This window comes from Rhopalosiphum padi, chromosome 4, assembly GCF_020882245.1.
Source record: "Rhopalosiphum padi isolate XX-2018 chromosome 4, ASM2088224v1, whole genome shotgun sequence".
Lineage (NCBI taxonomy): Eukaryota > Metazoa > Arthropoda > Insecta > Hemiptera > Aphididae > Rhopalosiphum > Rhopalosiphum padi.
In genome coordinates, this window is record NC_083600.1 from 26560046 (window position 1) to 26581014 (window position 20969).

Sequence of the window (20969 nt, forward strand, 5' to 3'; positions counted from 1 at the left end):
ACAATAATAATCCGATGACGATTACGACTGTGACGACGACGACGATCGCGATGTCTGTCTGTTAGACGGTCTGATGGTTTTCGTTTAACTCGCCCTACACCGCGTACCGTCTCTGTATCACTCTTATTCTCTCGCTACACGCGCGTGTGTGTTTCTTCTGCGCTGTCGTCTACAAAATAATAATTTTATTCATGACTTTGGCGCTCGTTAAACGCCTTTTGGTCCGCGTCGCCCTCGCACGTGTCATGCACGATATTGTAACGCGATTCGCGCGACGAAGCGCTCATCGTACACGGCCATTGTTATGGTCGTATCGGTCGAATCGTTGTGATACGATAATAATATTATGTACGAAATACTCGACAAGCCGCACGACCGCGACCTATCGAGACTGTGATTACGAACGGTCGGCGCCGTCGAAAATGCGGACGTCTCTCGACAGTCGTTGTGATGTTTTAAGAAAAAAAAACAAATATAATCAATAATATTACTTCAGCTCGCAGACTAACGACAGTAATGATAATATAATATGCGATTTTTTTTTGTCCCGCCGCGGCCGAGTCCTGAACCAATTATTATAATTATAAAATTTTGTATTTGTACTCACAACACTGACTTGGCCGCCGTTTTGGCCACGTCGATGTTTTTTTTTCCTCCGCCATCAGTAAGGTGCATTAATTCACGGTAGATCGATGTTTTCATTACACGAGAAACCGCCCGTCTCGCAAAACGACTACGATCGTCTGATGCGGCAATATCATCGGTGTAATATTATAATACAGTGACGTGGCGGCGGCAGACATGGAACAACAAGAGTGCCGCATAAAAAGGTCCCGCAACGATGAGTTTATAGAGTATATCTATGTATGTATGTATGTTAATATTTATGAGCGTAGACTATACAGCACCGACGTCAATGTATGTGCGTATAAAATGTGAAATAATAAAAGTATTGTTTAAATGTTTCTTCTCGACTTTTCCGTCAACAGAAAAACACCAGTTTGGTCGTATCATACAAGTAACATTTAGTGTGACGTTCAAAAAATGGTATGTTCGCTCTACCTATCTCTCTTCATTTTAATATTATACTATTATACATGTTTTATAATAATATTATTTTTTTCACCCTTTTTACTAATTTACTATTATTATTTAATTTGTGGTCCACCTAAAAGTATATGGTTTTAACATTATGTTTTCATTTTGTTCAATCAGCCACTTTTACAATATGACATAATGCATTAATAGAAACCATTGGTTTTCAAAAAATTTTTGATATTTGATGTTTGACAAGCGGTTATAAAATATATTATTATCTTAACGGGTGTCCGTATATAATTTCAACTTTTATGAGATTGTTTTTACATATCGAGATTATTTTTTTTCATTTTGTTTATCTCGATATTTTTGACATAGTGACAAGAGAATGTTTGACATTACCAGTCATAGAAAAAATAATTCGCAACCCAAGGTTTTTGACGGAAGTATAATAACTGTATATCTATTATCGATGCAATGTAAAAGGTTGGTTTTGTATAGTATAATTATACAATTCTTCATTCATCCAGAAACTTATAATCTTAAATATTTATTTACACTAAGTTTTAAGATTCTAAATATTTTCAATAGAAAGTTAACCTGGGAATTCTACAATTAGCGTTTCATAAGTATTTTAAGTTTTTAATTAGTGTTAAAAAAATGTTATGTTTTGATATGTCTTAATTTTACTTTTTATAATATAAATATTTTGGAATTATAACTCAGGACGTATTATAATAATTGAATATAGAAAAAAAAGATTTAATATTGAATTAAACAATAATTGGGTTATCCATTACACAATTTATAACATTATTTTCTTTGCTGATAATACTAATTAACATGTCAATAGTTAATAACTACAATTGATTTAAAAATTGATAACTTTATTTCAATGGTTGTTGACTGAAGTTTTATTCATATATATTGACCTAAATCTAAATCTAAATCTAATATTTGAAATATTAATATACAATAAAATGTATATTTTTCATAATTTTTATTTTTTTACTATCTATGAAATGTAATAATAATAAAAAAAAATTTAATTTGACATGTATTATTTTGGAAAATTATTTTTTTTATATAAATATAAGCAATATTTGCATACATATAATTAGAAATAAAATAGGTACATTAGATACAGGTTTTTTAAAATTATTATAAACATATTAATAGGTATGTATTTAAATACAACTTATATATTTCAATCCAAGAAATAAAGCGATTAACTAAAAATATTAAACATAGCAAATATGTAGAATATCAAAACTCTATTTTAATAGTCTCAAGTACAAGTTGTTTCCGTGTGATGTTTTGTATACAATATTGACAGTTTCTGAAGCATAAACCAAATGTTCGAAGAATTTAACAGGGAAATTGAAAAAGTTTTAAAGACGTTCTTTATTATTTATGTCACTATTTTCATTAAAAATATATTTTAGAATAAGAAAAACTTTTATGAAAAATAATTTTGATATCGAAAATTTATTTTTACAGTACATTCATAACAGAATGATCATATATGATAAATATTTATTGTCATGTCAAAAATAAATTTGGATAACACATTATCAATATAATTTATAATTTTACATCAAGTAGACAATTTAAAAAATATAATAATTTAACATTCAATGATTTTCAATAAAAAACAAAATATTAATTAACCTAAACATTATAAAAACTACAATATAATATAATTTTATGCAGTTATTTAATTATAATTCAAATTTTTTTTTTCTGAATCATTAGCTAAAATTTCTAGAAAGATATAAAAATAGTCCCACTTCAATGACAGCATAATATGCCACACGAATTTTTGTTGAAAGTTGGTGCTCTAATTATGATTTTACAAAACTTCAGCTTCAAAGAGATTTTGTAATGATACTCCACTAATGAGAACGCGAATAAAAAATAATTAAATACATGTATACAATAAAACATGTAATCAAGGCCGAAATTATAGGTTAGGGTAACTCGCGAGGGTTATAATAGTAGACAACAGAGGATACTTATTAAACCAATAGAAAAAAAAAGGATTTACATTTCGAGATTCAACACCATTTGTTTGACTTAATGTACATTAATATTTTCTTAAATAATCGAAAAGTACCACTGTGAATTTATTCTGAATACATTTTTTTTAAATAGCACATACAAGTATGCGTTGAATTTATCTGAATGTGTTTGTAAAATCAACATGATTCATCATAACACAAAATTAGAATGCGTCACGTATTTTTTGTTTATTACTTTTTATATACTGTATATTTTGATGCATAATATTATATATAATATATAATACCAATTAAATATTATAAAAAAATCGTTTTAAGGAAGCAATTTCATTTATGCTTGTAATTTAGGAAGTTGTGTTCAAAATTATAAAATCTTTTTACATAAAAATGTAAAAAATTTCACTTAAATAAATGTATAGTAATAACATGCTAAATGATCATTATTTGTATAAACGTATGGTTCGTTTTTGAAACGCAATTGACTAATGTGTTGTTTAATAAATTGCTTATATTCACTAGATGAACTTCTTGATATAAACTTCTAAAAATATAATTATATTACAGTGGGTAGCAAAAGTTTTTAATACTATTGTTTTAATTTTATCATCACGTTTATACGTGTATTGTAGTTTCTTTCCTTTTTTTTCTGCGAATCATTTAGAAGTTATAATCAATTTACTTAAACTAATGAAAAGCGTAAACGTCTGTAGCGTTAAACACGTTTGCAATGTAAATTAAATGATACCGAAAATAAATTTAAGCTGGTGATTGTTTAATCAACTTGTACAACAGAATAAATATGTTTAAAATGGCAAAACCAATTATCAGATATTATATAAAATTGGATACTATGAGGTATTTAAATTGTTACTGTAGTTGGTATAATTTTTTTTTAGAATATAATATCACATATTCCATGAAATTATTGACCTTAACAATCTAACGTTAAATTAATTATTGAGACATAAGTGTTAGATATTAAGCATTATCACTGACTATTGTATTTATCACAGATAAACTCCGGTTATCACCGAATTGGAATACCGCGATTTTATTTTATTAGATTAATTTAAATTTCAACAACATTAGTTATTCTTTGAAGAAAATGATGACCTTTTACAATGAAAACTCTTCAATATCAAATTATTAATGACCCCCCCCTCTTTTGTATTTTGGTGAAACGTTTTATTCCAACGTCCAAAATGACAATATTAAAAAAGTTTTCCGTCCTTCATGTGATATTCTCATTAAATAGAATATGATTTTTTTAACTCCACGAAACTTTTGTTACGAACAAAGCGTGAAAAAATGACGACGATTTGGAATCTGAATAATAATATGTCGAGAAAAGTTTTCAGTGTAGGCAACATTTTAAAATTTTTGTTGCAATACTATTTGGAGTCTATTTAGTAACACTTGTTGTTATTTTAAATATACAAGTGAATTATTAGTGAACTTATACATCCTGTTGAATACTTTGCAGTGATTTTTATAATTAAAAAATATATATCTTAAGTAATAAAACTAAAATTTCAAGCTTGTCGATTGTTCATATTCTGATATTTTGTTACAGTTACTGTACCACTTGTTCCTGTAGACGCTGTGGAAGGAAGATCTGTTAAATTTCCTTGCGACGTGTCCTCCCCAAATCCAGCAGACAAAGTGTACATGGTATTCTGGTTCAAAGATGACTCCGGTGTACCACTATACAGGTATGGTCTTATACGGTTTTATTATTAATTTTATAATACACAATATTATTATTACTCGTGTATATTACGCTGTACGTGTATATTTGTACATAATGATAGTTAAACATTAAATAATATGTTTAAAATTCAAAATCTTCAGGTTGGCAATATTGAAATAAAAATAATTTCTTAAATTCTCAGATTGTTAGAAAAAATTAAAACCATCACGTTTTAAAGTATAATCAAATTTAATGATATTAAATCGTAGGTATCTGAATGTACGCAATTTTTCTATAAAAATAAATATTGATATCGTGTTGATATAAATGTTATTCTGCTTGGAATCATGAACTGAATCGATTCCACGCGATGATTTTGTCCTTATACGACAGTGGAAACAAAATATAATCATATTCACACTGACTAACACTGACTGTGTTATTATAATTTTCGAAGAACAAACTTATTGAACGGAAATCTGACAAGGGGTGTCAAGAACATTGGACTGCTGGTGCACAGTAATGAGAAGGGTGTGGGCGGAGTCTAAGTTAAAAGCGCCATCGTACGTACGTTTCGCATTGCAAGTTTCGAGTTTTAATTATCGTATTTAAACAGAGCCTGCAGTAGTTCAAATCAGAATCGATCCCTCGTGAACGTGACATTTTGTTGTACATCGGCATTTAGGTAGAAAATATTTTTTATAATACATATTATCATCCACTGTAGTTATCATTCACATTGCAAATAATTTGATTGCTCTTGACATCCAATACGCACGGTGATGAAAGTGTCTATTCGTATTAATTGATTTTTATTTTATTATCTATTATACCCTACAGTAATTATAATAATACTATTACGATAATAATACTTGTGCTCGAATTAAATTTACATCGCTTAAAATTGATTTATTTTAAAACCTAATATTTAAGCAGATAAACCTTTTACCGGAGTGTTGATCGCTAAATGGTTTTACGTCATGTCTTTTTTTCATATTGTCAGTGCCAAAACAACTGGCTGGCAGACGTTTAACTCACTCGTGTTCACACAACCTCAACGCATATGTCCAAGTAATAATTTAGTTTTTTTGTACCTGTTTGCGGAGTTGCGATTTGTAGATAATTAAATGTTTACAGACCTAGTTCCATCACTTATGAATATTATTATTTATTTTATTTCGTAAGTTATTTGTTATAATTGATCCGATATTTTCTTCAATATCAATTTTCAATCAATATCCATGATTATTTCATTATTATTATTATTATTATTATTATTTAAGATCAAATACAATAAGTGATTTATTATAATTCATTGGCAAAGTCTTACGTATCATTTAAAAGTAGATTGTTGTTCGCTGATCGATAAAAAAAGCACTGAATAATTTTTACAACATCTAAAAATACATCATTTGTTATCAAAGTTTTTACGATTCATGATCTAATTATGGACGGTATAATAATTAATTATAATGTTTCAACATTCATATTTTATTTTGATTAAGGAATAAAAAATTAATTATCTTTTGTAAATATATTTTTATTTAAACACTCCCCCCCCAAATATTTTAGACGTATGGGACCCCTACACACAAAAATGTTACAGCCATTAGAAACACTGCAGGAAATAAGTTATAGTACATATGATGATTTATAACATATTTTATAATATTAAACATTTTAATTAAGTGCATTAAGAGCAAAAATAAAAGCAGATATTATAAATAGATTGATTGCATTTTATCTTAACGAACGCTAAAATAAAAAACCAAACATAAGTTTAAGTGATTTATTTATTATTTTTATATATTTTTTTAAGCATTATGAACAATTGAAAATCCTATAACTTTTTTTTGTATAAAAAAATTGATTATTTATTTCAGCTACACAACGTTTCTTTTTTTGTATTTTAAACACTATAAATGTTTAATTATTTTAATCAACCGTTTTTTTATCGTTATTGAATTATAACTGAAAGTGTATTTTAAATTAGTATTGTTATACAGGTTCTACGTGGTTCATTAATTGAATTTTTAAAGTTCGTAAACATATTTTTTTATCATATTATTATCAAGTTAGGAATTTAAAAACTAAGTAGGTATATGAAAAGTTTTTGAACGTCAAAATATCATGAATTTTAAAAATATTTCTTAGAATTCACAATAAAGTTTAATTACTTTGTTACCACATAAAATATTCGTCAATAAATACAAACTGAAACATTATAGTTTATAGTACAATGAATTACAATATTATAAATTAATTCATAATGGATAAACAGACTTAAAAATCTTGTCTTGTATATTTTAATATAAAATAACTTATTATAAGTAAAAAAGGATTGTATATTACCTGTCTACGTGACTGATGATTCAGTTATCTACAATTGAATTATTATTGTCATGTCAAGTTTTTTTTATATATTTATAATAATATATATATATATATATATATATGTACAATGTTGAAACTTTTTTATACCACTGTCTGGGACTAGTATTATGTGATATGCACTGTTAGACAGTAAAATGCTTCAAAACGTCCCATTTATAAACGGAAATTGTGTATACATGTCGGGTAGTTTTTCATTTTTTTCCCATTGTAGGTATTCATTTAAACTCAAATATTTTTAATATTTTTAGGTTTTATACTATTTTACGACTTTTTAAAGTTGTAGCATAGCGATATAAACATACTAACTTACTACCGTTAGTACGCTTATTCCAAGTTTATTCCAATGAGAAAAACCTTTTATCAAAATAATGTTAATACAAGTTATTTGTTCTGTGAAATTAAAAATTAATAGTATTTAGGTATTTTTAAATATTAGCACTATCTTATAACCTGCTTACTGATGATCTAAACGATCGGAATAATCTTTACTAATATGACTGACTAAATTAAAAAATAAGTTACTTTAATTTTTAAGGATTTTAAAATGTTTGGTGCTATATAAGTTGAATTTGGTTATTACAATATATTATTTAGGTACTTCGAATTTTTATTATAAAATTTTGATTTTCCTGAATCAATGTATTTTCCGATACAGAAATGCAGAATCAAGTACATTTAAAAAAAGTTGATTCACACTTGAAATCCTATACACCTTTCAAGGACCGAAGGCAACACCAAACGTTTTATTTAAGTTCTAGTACTTACTCGTAGTTGTAATTTTTGAAAACTGACACAATGTACTACAATATTTGTTTTTAAAATGAGTCAGAGTAAAACAATTTTCCCAGATCCTTGTTTATTTATTTTATGTTGTTAATAAAATAGTTATAGGTACGTGTCCATTACATAATATTATGTTCTCTATTATGTTAATACTTTATAATTAGTTTAATTTACGTTCCTCATAAAATAAATGTCAATTTCTCCGAAATTTACCTATATAATTTACATTTTACGTTCAATACATACAAATTCAAATATTTATTTAGTAGAATGAATTTATAAATTTAAATGTTGATTATTCATAAATTGACTCGATAACTGATCATGGAATCATTGGATTTAGGATCCCTAAAATATACGAAATAACTCCATAATTATACAAGTTCAAATTTATGAACGTGTAATTTTTATAATATTGTCATTTATATTTATGATTATGATATGATATTGATCAAAAAATTAATTCTTGGGAGTTACATTTATACCAATACAAATATGGCTAGTTATTTCAATAATTTTTGTTTCTATTTTTTAACAAATTCAAATATATTGTAAAAAGGATAACAACTGTTTTAATAATATTGTATGTTTGATGATAATTAAAAATGTATTTATAACAGATACTCTAAATCAAAAATATTAAATAGGTAAGTATTCAAGAAATAGATACTAGGAAAACCTAATCTAACATTCGAAAATCAATTTTTTTCACCCAAACCAAAATATTTATAATATAAATCCAAATTATAATCATAGTGTCATCAATTCATAAGTACTGGTTGCGTGCTCGTATAAATATACAAAATATTAAAATAATAAAAACATCTTATTTTTATTCTTTTTAGTCATAGTATCTATACGAGTATGTACAATAAAACTTCCGTTAACGGTCACCCCTGGAAGTATTGCACTTCTATTAACGGTCACCTCTTACTAACTTTTACTTTAAACGAATTTAGTCAATCCAAATAATCGTGTGCTAAAGATACGTATTACGGTTAAAAAAATATATTGTTTTCGCTTTTCAAAAGTTTTAAAAATTTAAAAATTAAACAAAGTGTATATTTCTGTACCTCTTATGTTCCTTTAAAACTCTTTTCGATATAATGTCATCCGGGTGAAATATTTAGTGTAACCTGAAATCGCGTTTATACTGTACATAATAGGCCGTATGTTAAACTAACGAAATACTATAATATTATATACATAATACATGTCTAGAACACTGCACATTTTGTATAGAGGTGCCTCGGCTATAAACAACGAACGGATTAATCCATTTTGCTACTAACAATTCTACAAAATCCGAGTTATAAAACACAAACGTCTGCTGTAATAATAATACTAATGATAACAACAACAGTAATAATAATAATAATAATAATAATAATAATGTTAATAATTATAATGCTATAGGCGACTGTGTGTAATATTTCCAGTTGTATTATTATAGCATACAAAAAGGTCGTGCCGTGCGTTGTGCAGTGCCTCTGGTGCGTTTTAATTAATTATTATACGCCTGTCCCCGCGCTGTCCCACTCCACTTGTGCAGATTGCCTTTGAACGGGAATGCGAAAAAAAAAAATTAATGAGAGCAGAAATATCGGGCGACCGGCGTTACACGGTATAGGTAGGTACATGTACATATTTATGGCGTTTAGCCGAAACACGTGTAATTCCCGAAAAACAATTACACGTTCCGTCGGCATACACATTACTATTAGTAGTACACTTATTGGTTTTAATTAGTATCCGCCTAAGTGTTATTATTCAATCGAACAATAGATCGAACGCGCGGTCGGGATTTCGTGTCGTGTTCACGTGTTTGCGTAAGTTTGTACGCACTTGTGTGCGTGTGCGTGTGTGTGTGTTTGTGCGAACAACAACAGGAATAGTGAAAAAGAAAACCGTAAAAAAAAATAACATAGTACCGAAGAGCACGAAATTTTTAAAATTTACGTTCATTATTATTGATTTTGGCGGATTTCAAAAAAATAAAACTTTTTTTTAACTTTTCACTCGCGCTGACCGTCGTCGAAGTCGTAATAGTGCTAGCAGCCGTTTGTTTGCCAATCGAATTCCACTGCTCTATTATAAATTGTTTTTACGTCTTGTGCAATTCAAACGCTCGTCGTCGACCGCTAGGACCTGCGTTCATCAGACGCATTAAACGGCGGCGGCACGACATCGGAGACGACTAAATTAGTCGATTAATCTCGAATATCGAAACGCGCGCTCGGGAAACGTACAAAAGAAACGATCAAACGTCAAATATAAACACCAACACACATCGTTACCATAAAAGCAATATGTTGCGATCGTCGAGACCATCGCTGGCATTACGTACAGCTGCTCTTCAGTGCCATCAAATCAATTTCCAATCAAATGTATTGCACCGATCAATATGTAACACAAGTTAACACTTTCAAAAGTCATACGAACCCCACGTGTAGTGTTCGTTTTATCACGGTTTTTTTTTTTTTTTTTTTGTCAATTGTTTAAAGTAAAACACATCCGTATGAATTTATTATGGTTATAATATGAAAGGTTAAACATATTTTTTAACATCGAAAACGATGAAACTACAATGGGAGCAAAAAAATCTTTTTTTCGCGCCTTAATAAGTATCGTAATTTAAATTATAATTATTATTTGTTTTACAATATTCTCGTTTTCTCGTGGTTGTTGTTGTTTTTTATTTTATGTATACAATCTGTGTTTTTAAAATATGTTAATTTATGAAATTTCAAATTTATCATTTTGAATAATGATACGAAAAATATTTTAAGATAATTTAAAATATAATTCAATTATTTAAGGCGAATTGATTATTTTATTATGTAAATTGTAGTAATAATGTTCAAACTTAGATACATATTTTAACAATTTTTAGTTCTTATACCATTAAATAGAATAAATAATTCTCGTATTGTATTAGTCCAAATTTTTAATAAATATATAAGTATGTAGAACAACGATATTATTTTCATGTGAATAACAATATACATGCACATGATACAATGTATTAGTTATAACTAACTGAACACGTGAAGTATTTTTTATGACCCATTTAGTTAGGTACGTTATTTGCTATTTCATTCAAACAAATACAAATTAATCGATACATTATATTACTTTAGTTACTGTAAATAAATAGTTAAAAATATTTTAGTTTGTTGGAATGGAGATGATGACTATACACAGAATTTAAAATTAATATAAAATAATGTTTTATAGAATAGGATTTCAATACATAAAATGTATTATTATAATATTTTATAATAAATAACGAAATTTTTTTTTAACAGATAATATTAATAGAATTTATTAAAATCTAAATATTTCCACAAATGTATATTGTACTTTTATACTGTTTTTTAAAATTGAAATACTATTCTTAGCGAGAAACAGGCAACAACACAGGGGTAAATACTAAATTGTAAGATTTTTTTTTGTTTATAGTTTCCTCGGTACTCAGTGAAGTTTTAATAATAAATTATTTTAGTCGACCGTTCCATTATAATTATTTTAATATGCAGAATAAAATCATTTATGGTAATTATACATTTATATAAACTTAATATCGATATGCTAAAACTGTTTTTATTTTTAAGTGCTTCAAAGCCTCTTTAATTTAAATCTTTTGGATTTGTCCTAGATATGAAAATTGCCAGATTTTCCTTTTAAACATTGTAACCAATGAATTTCCGATAATTTCTTCAAATAAATATTATAATAACACTACTCTAGTTATTGGTTTATAATTTTACTATTTACTCTAGGAGTTGTTGTTAGTTATAAGATTATATGTGATTAAAAAGTATGATCACTCACTATTTTCTCTTCTTAAAATTTGTCATGTCTATATTTATGTACAATTTGCTATCAAACAAATCACACACATATTATACATTTATTTTATGTCTGATAGAAAAAACTATGTATGTGTTTATTTTCCCTTTTCTGAAAATTCTTTAAAAAGTGTAGTTTAAACATTAAAAATCCTTAATAATAATAATAATAATAATAATATTTATAATACCGATGTTTAATATCGATGTATATTATATTTAAAAATGTACAAGTCAAAGCAAACATAAATTAATATTATTTATTTTATAATAATAATTCAGGTACATGCTAAAATGATGGTGTATCTTTAAATGTAAAAAAGTTATTTTAAATTTCTGATAGATTTATCTATATAAAAGTAAAAATAAATTTAAATCAGTCCACTTTTACAAAATATTTATTTAATTTTTAAATGTATCAGTTTAATATGCTGCGTTTATTGCATACTGTTATAATTTCTATATTCTATGATATGTTTTCTAATATCGACATAGCTTTCTTATCTATTTCTTATGGTACAGACTTGTATTATAATTAAGGTTACTCTCGTAATTAATGATTTAAATACTGAGAAAATCATCACGTCACAGTTTTGTACAAATACATGTATATAGTATTCTGAAAAACTCAAGTCCGAGAATATTAATTAAAAAGCACACATTTTTAAAATTTATGACATTAATATTAAAAGCCCATTGGTGGTTTTAAGATTCTCTCGGAGGATTTCTGATGCTCAGATGAGAGACATTTAAAACATTCAACATTTTTAGTTACATCTTATACATTACGACGCTTCTGATAAATAAGCAGTTAGTTTTTAGGTAGGTACACCGTACGCGATATAAGATTATGACTTTCATATCACATAATATATTGGATGTAACATCTACAAAGATTAGTGATTTTTTGATAACATCACAGTTACCGATTAATCTTAAATATTATAAACATTTTGATTTATTTTTACAATTTTCAATATACGAATGTACGAGTGTTAACACAAAGTAGTTATAAGATTCAAAATTTTAACAATGAAGTAATAAATTTAATGTAACAAAAACACGTATTTATTTATTAAACTTATTTACTTTATTATTAATAATATAAATAAATATCAATTGTTATTTTATCATGCATAATTTACAATGAGACATTTTAATTTGCTATTAAATAAATAGGTACAATATTTTTTTATTCTATACATTTTTATTTTGAGTATATAATATTTTACAATGCATTTCACATTACAAAAATAATATTATTCGTTTCGTATGATATGTGTTTTATCAACCTCGGATCCCGTGTATATAATAATACAACGCTTTGTCCATTTTACTTTTATTTTAAAATTTGTAGGTATTGAATTTCCGGAAATGATGTATATATATATGTGTGTGTGTGTGTGTGTGTGTGTGTGTGTGTTCGACGTGCGTGTGTACCATACTACATACCTATAGAGAAACGCAGCATTTTCGATTTTATTGAAAAGGTGTGGCAGAGATAACAGTGGAGATAAATGAGAAGAAATACCAATTGGTGTGGACGTTCTCGACTGGCATACGTCCATCGTTTCTCCAATTTCGCGGATGACCGTTTTCACCACGCACGCACGCGCGCAAAAACACACACACACACACATACACTAACGCGCGCGCACATACACGAGCACTGCCCATATACGTTACTACGATACAATCTTCCAATTATAATCGGGATTCGAGCCCAGCGCAAGTGCCACTGGGAAACCCGGCACCACTATCACATACGGTTGTTGTTGTGTGGGCGACGGAACCGGGATCGCACACATACACGGTACAACGGTCCGTTTGTCGTAATAATTGAATTATAAGACCGAGAGGGATGGCTCGGTGAAGGGTTGTTTTTCGCGTGACGAGTCGGCAGCAGAGTACACATATATACGCCCCGTGTACGCAGTGAACGTATATACGCGTGTACGTAAGAGTCAGGAATGTGTGGGAAAAGAGGGTAGCAATTAAATGTGGTGGCAGCGGCGGCGGCGGGGGCGGAAAAAGTGCGCAGGGTCGTCGATCTGGCGCGTGTGGCGGGGAGGTGTGCGTGGGGCTGCAATTCCTTTTCGCGGCACTACCGCCACATCAACCACCTCCGTCACCGCTGTCCGCCATATACTATTGCTACTGCCACTACCACTGACTGTACAACTGCGCCCCCCCTTCCCCCATGCACGCCGTACCCGGTCATTATAGTGGAAAACGATTAAAGCCATCGAGGGCTGAGAGACGGACACGCTGGCGTGGCGGTGTGTGTATAAAATAATAATAAAAACCCCCTTGGGCTGACCGAAAGCGTATAATGATATAACAGCACGACCATAATGACCAACGGATTTTTACAGAGTAAAATTGTACTACTTCTACTATTATTACTATTGCTATACTGCTGCGGTAGCGCACAAAAAAAAGTCAAAACCAAAATATATAATATGCTATTTGTGTGTGTATGTTAAAGAAAAATTCAAGGGAGGGGCGACCCAAAATATTGTTTAATATTGATAAATGTTAACGTTTTGAACACGCTGTACTTTATCGCTTCGTGACATATCGTAATACTAATCGAAAAGTCGCTGAAATAAAATTAACGATTAGTACTTTATCATTGATTTTGTAGTTTCTTTTTTAAAATATATGATTTGTGCAATTTTCAAATTAATAAAAATAAATCAAATCATTTCAATGGTATACATTTTCACGTACAAGTCAAATTCTAAATCATACAATTTTGTTTTTCGTGATCATTGATATGTCTCTCTATAGTCTATACCAATCAGAATATGTTGGCATGGTAAGCGTAAACCATAGTAGGTATATGGAATTTCGTTTGTTACTTTTAAAATGACGTTTCATCCCGTTTGCAAAATGTACCACTAGCTGTTGCGGTCTAGAAGAACTGTCGAGTGTGCACAGTATGATATTATACGCGTATTATTAGTATAATAAAACATCGAATATACTTAAATATACTGTAACCGGTACGTACATAATATTGTACTCGTATATTAAGTTCACAGTTAATTGTAAAGAAAATAGTATGATTCATCGGCACTTAAAATGTTGTCTAATAATATAATAATGATATATAAAGAGGAACCTCTATTCATCCGTTTGTTTTGTCGAATATTCAAAAATACTTCTACTTGACAATCGTGCACTCATGGCGTGTGTGTGAATTTGTAACGCTGTGAGGTTGGTAAATTGTCGTAGAAACCAAGTGGAAATTCGAATTAGAGTCGCATGTACCTACCTAACTGGACCGTGAACTCGGTAACAGTATTTAATTTATATTTTATGGGTATGGTATCCAACCGCAATTATCCACGGAGGGAACCATCCATGTGTCTAAATAACTCACAGCTAGGGAGCATAAGTGTAGTTAAATTATAATTACGTAAAACAATTAATATTTTTATTTGTATATATATATTTTTATAAAAATCTATTATTACTATAAATGTACATTATGTAGTTCAATCAAAATATAAATTATTATAATGATTTCTGGATTATATATTGGAATGAGCAAGTCGATTAAATTATGTTTCGTTCGTTCAAATTATATTATATTTAAATGTGACTGAAACTATTGTTGTATCCATCACATTTCTGCAGATTAAAATGAATTCCAATAAAAACTAATATAATTGGATAGTTGGTGTAGCAGAAGGGAATATAAGGTATACTAGTTCAATTGTACATTAAAATATAAAATTATAATTAAATAATTCATAATTTATGTCAAATTACAATTCTTTAAAAATATAAGATTTTTTTGATGTACTTACCTTAAAATTATTTTACAAAGTTTTTCATTGCTATGTAAAGGAAAACCCCGTCAAGAATACTCACATTCGTTACAACATATAGTGGGTTAAATGTTGTATTTAGGATTCTGACAGTATGAAGTTCTATCTTACTTAATTTGAGAATAACTTAACACACTCATATTGTAATATTTTACAGTTTTCTCATATTATATTGTGATTTGTGAAAGAAATAAACAGTTATATAAATAATACAATTAATATTTTATTTATATTTTTATAAATGATAAATATTAAAATATGTAAATTTCAAAAATAAAATATTTAATACTTGATATATCAGCTCGAATAAAAAAAACATTATTTTTTCTTTAATATCAGATAACATTTTTTTAAAAGAGACGATTTGTAAATAATATTAATGGATCTGAAATTTAGTTGAATGTTACGGTAATAACAAAATTTTCTCGAGGATTCATTAAAAATTCAGCGTCTATAACTGTTTTATATGGAAATATCAAAATAATATAACTTGTATAATATACACTACAATACTGGTTATTAAAAAAGTCTAAAAATGATTTATTTTGTTTTGATTTATTTATAAGTTTGTAAGATAATGTAATTAAAACAAATTTAATAATGAATTTGTATTAGGTATGTTGATTATATTATTGTGTACTATTATATAATACATTTTTATGTCCTAAAAATAACTAGGTATGTTTATTATTTATATATTTTATCATAATATAAAGTTGTTTTTCATTGGCTTAATATGTATAAATCTAAACAATGATAAACGTAAATTTGCTATAACAATATATATATATATAATGTCATGCGTATTACCACGAATTTTATCTTGTCTTCTAAAGTCTTCCCGTAACATTTTATGCAGTTTATTTTTATGTTTGAATACAGTAGTGTTGAGACCAATCTCCATTTAATCAAATATTAATATTATAAAGGTTCAAAAATATAGGCGAATAATATCATTTTCACTGCGCATACCGGAAATTGATACACATTTTTACCGTTCTCATATTATAGTGAAGCGAAATATCATAGTGCAATAGGGTCCTGGGTCTTCCAAATTTTATGTTACATAAGCTGTTGAGATAACATCATATTTGTATATGCCATATCCTCTAGTGATGTCAACATGGAATTAGTTTTTCTTGCACATGCAATCATTTTATACATAATAAATTTGTACATTATTATTGTTTCGTTACTAAAAATAACTTAATAATATAGAAAATATTTAATTAAAACAATATTTATTGAATACATAATAAAATATAATAAATGCGATTGTATTTGTTTTATAAACGACTCGTAACTACCTTTTAGATATATTGAATAGTCAAGTTTTATTTAGTGAGTTTTTGCGAAATGGATTTTTTCCAAGTCAGTAATCGAGAATTGTGAATCATCTTATCTTAATAATTTAAAACATGAGTAAGTATATACATAACAGATCCCCTTTCCAGAAAAATTTTATTTCTGGCATCGGTAACCAATATTTCACGTAGGTAATGCTTTGAAAATCAAAAGTAACCTTCCCATAATTTATATGAAATTTACCAACATTTAAATTATAAAAATGGGTGAGCAATACATTTCTAATCAGATTTTTTTTACGAACTATACAAGAATATATTTCTGATAAACTATTTGATTTTTAGATTTTTTATAATATCACTCAATTTAGTAAAATATAAAACCCTTAAAATAAATATCTTTTAATTTTGATAATATGTAACAACTTGGTTATTATTGAATGGTTCACAGTGATTGTTTGCAACCTGTCTAAACTTAGACTCTCTTAGTCCTGAGTACTACCCTTATAAAATGTATACAAGTAAAATATTCTTTATAGTTAGTAAAAGTAATTAACATGTTTTCAGTTTCAAAGCTAAATTTTCTGTCAGATTAATAAAATTGAGTAAATTTAATTAAAACTAATGAGTATTTTCAACGAAAAAAACGAGTAATTATGCTGCAATGATTTAGCGTAAAATATAAAAAGTCTTTTTACTATCAAATAAAAGATTGATCGCTCATCGTGTTATTTTACTTAATGGTATAAAAGGATATATTAATAAAGTTTGAAAAATTATCCCTGTGAATTATATTAAGTCAGCAATTCAATATTATCAATATTTTTTAAAAGCTCAATATGGTATTGATCGTATTTTTTTACAGCCATGTTTTATACTGTTGACTTTTGTGTTGCAATAGTTTAAATTTGATGTGATATACATTTTGTGACAAAATAATTTTTGTATAGAAAATGTATTTTATGCATAAAATAAAAACAAAATTAAAGTAGTCGTAAAAAAAAGACGTAAATACTTGATACCTGTACAAATAATTCATAAGATAAAAATTAAATTAAAACTTATGTTATTACAAAATATTATATCTTTATGTATTTATTTTTATCTTAATTTATCGGGATTATGTAATTTTATGGAAATGTAAACCAAAATTTTTTTTGAAATATTTTTTCCGACGTAATTACTTTTTCTGGAGTGTTATTATACCTACGGGCATGACACCATGTTTGCAACTATATATCTTAAATGTACTAAGTAATATAAACCGTCTGAAACAAAATATGTATAAGATATAACTACGGCGAAAAATCGTGAAATGAATTTGGAGGTGTTTTCGAGTTTCGTTCTCTGTTTCCGCCTTGACATGTAATGACACGTTTCGTAAAACACAACAACAAAGTATAGACACACTTCTAACGATAACGTTTTAAAATTGTTACCAATATGTGTTCTAACGTTCCATACACCATTAATGGCTGTCCCTCAAGGGTAGTGAATGTGTGTGCGTATGTATGAGTGAAGCAAAAAGGTTTTCCAATTTGCCTTCCACTTGCTACTTGTTCTTCAACACACACACAGACACACAGACTCACACACAGCCATACAACCACACAAACACACACACACACACACACACACACACAGACACACGCACACGCAAACACACAGAGACTATGTGTATATACTATTTTCGTCCCCGGGGTCCTTTCGGTTTCGCTAGAGGTGTGAAAGGGACTCGTTTGTTGGCTTTGCGTACACTCGCTTTCCCACCTCTCCTCGATCAACACTGCTCCCGTAGTCCCGTGTCAACGCAACGGCCCCGATCATTCATCTTGTTTTTGTTTTCGCGACCTCGGTACTACGTCAATCACTTTACGGGCCAAGATTGATTTCTGGTATGGAACGTTGGTACCGCACACGCACCGACCCGAATGTTTATAATCTTTCTAAGACTCCATTTTCCGGCGCACACTGACCTTTTCCACCTCACTAGGTCATCGTAATCACATCCGCTAGGATATACTGCGTACATAATATTATAATACATGCATGCGGCATAAAAATATTATTATACTTTGAATTCAGTAGCTAACAGATATACAAGTCATACGCAATAACTACTTACTCTTCATCTAACAAATCGTTCGTATTGTTGTGATACACCGGCGTGTTGGCAATTAATTTAAAAGTAAATTTGAAGTTTCAAACTAGATTTCACAAGCCGTAATACCTATAAATGCATACAATACAGACCTACTTAATATGAAATCTAAATTCGAAAACAACTGTTTCCAGTTTGTTTGTGATTTATTTAGAATCTCCAGTTAAATTAACATTAATTTCTGCACAATAGTAGTTATTTGTATAAGAAGATCGTAATAATATCGGAAACATTAATTTAGTTGCTAAACATAGAACGAAACTTATTTAAATTTATTAAAGTATCTTTTAGTTTCAATAATTTATATACATCTATATTATACCAATAATAAATTAACTTTAGTCCAATAACAATAATATTATAAAATAGTGTTCTACAAATAATATATTATATTATGCGAATAATATACTTCGAAAATTGCTTTAATATACTAGATTATTATAGTACATAAAAAAAAAAAAAAAAAATATGGAAATGAGAATGCAACAAATTTCCTTTAAGTTATTAGAAAAAAAAAATTACAATATTATGAACCTAAACCTAATTTATCTCAAACAAGATAATTCAAATTCATAAATACAATTGTTCCCTAGAGTTTTATAAGATTAAACTTTGCACATAAGTTAATTCGATGTAACAATCTATAGTTAAGAACAATGTTTAAGCTGATGGTTCTTGGCAATTTAAGCTCCAGAAAATCCATGGACGTTATCATTAAGATTTACCTAAGTACTAGTAAATTACTCCGTGGATAAATTAACTATAAATTTGTTAGTTCCACCCATTATTGCTATTCAAATATTACATTATAACTACAATTGTTTGGTTATCACATTTAGATCAGGTACATTTAATTGAACAACTTAAAAGTTTTCCATTAATTTGATAATTTCCTATTTAAAACACTGCTTATAAGCATACTGTCATACTGATAAATAAATATATTTTTATTTTTATAGTTTGATCAATATATTATTTTAAAATGATAATCGTTGATGAAATAAAAAAAATAACCTACCTTATCGACTATTAAATATATTAAAAGTATAATTCAAGCTTTTAAAAAAAAGTTTGATATTTATAATACAACTTGTGTCCTGAAATAACTGTTTACTACTTATTATTATAAATGATTATAAAATGTTATATTTTTTTTAAAAATTGTATTCAAACGAAATGTGGTTTTCCATTATAATAACCTCGTGTCACTAAAATACGATATATTTCGCGGTCTCTACGACTTCATTTCGTTGAAAACAACGCCAACCCTTTATTATATATTTTCATCAGCAATTCAAAACGCAGGTTTTAATATTCACACTGAAATTTATCTTAAACAACATCACATGTATAATATGCGTTAGTCGATAATTATAACCGTGAGATTCCGTGGTATGCAAATAGTTTTCTGTTCGTATTCCAAACTGTGTTTTAAATTCCTGCATAATAATACGTTGAATATGTAAAATATAATGTATTGGTATTATTCATAAATTATATACATATAATATTTAGTACTCTTTACCGCAAAAGTGTACAAGCATGAAATACTCGAAGTTTCATGTATGCTTTAAAATTAAATAACTCCACAAAATAAAAATATATTACCAATTTGTTTTATATTTTTTAACATAATATGCATTTACCATAATAAATCAGTTATTACTTATTTATGATTTTTTAGTACCCGTTTAGTTTGATAAATTATTCTAATTCAACAAAGAAAAACTGATAAAGTTAATATATTAATATTATTATTTTTTTGCTATAATTTAGGTTTATTTTTTCATTTGTAAATGATTTATATTATATGTATTCATTATATTATTCGGTGTGCTTATTAACTATCCGATGTTGTACATGTAATATGTATAACAGCGTATTACGA

At 27.8% G+C, this 20969-nt stretch overlaps 2 protein-coding genes across 3 annotated transcripts in view; one reads left to right on the forward strand and one right to left on the reverse strand.

The window, feature by feature from the left end:
* Positions 1 to 19125, reverse strand: part of LOC132929428 (nucleolar complex protein 3 homolog) — a 181398-nt gene extending 162273 nt beyond the window's left edge. Inside the window, exon 1 of the mRNA XM_060994765.1 lies at positions 19115 to 19125. The gene's annotated coding sequence lies outside the window, so the exon portion shown is untranslated. The remainder of the gene's footprint in view (positions 1 to 19114) is intronic.
* LOC132929426 (hemicentin-1-like) overlaps positions 1 to 20969 on the forward strand; it is a 316445-nt gene that overhangs the window by 110450 nt on the left and 185026 nt on the right. For both annotated transcript variants that reach the window (XM_060994762.1, XM_060994763.1), the window contains exon 2: positions 4633 to 4771. In XM_060994762.1, the coding sequence (XP_060850745.1) occupies positions 4633 to 4771 (139 nt within the window). The remainder of the gene's footprint in view (positions 1 to 4632; positions 4772 to 20969) is intronic.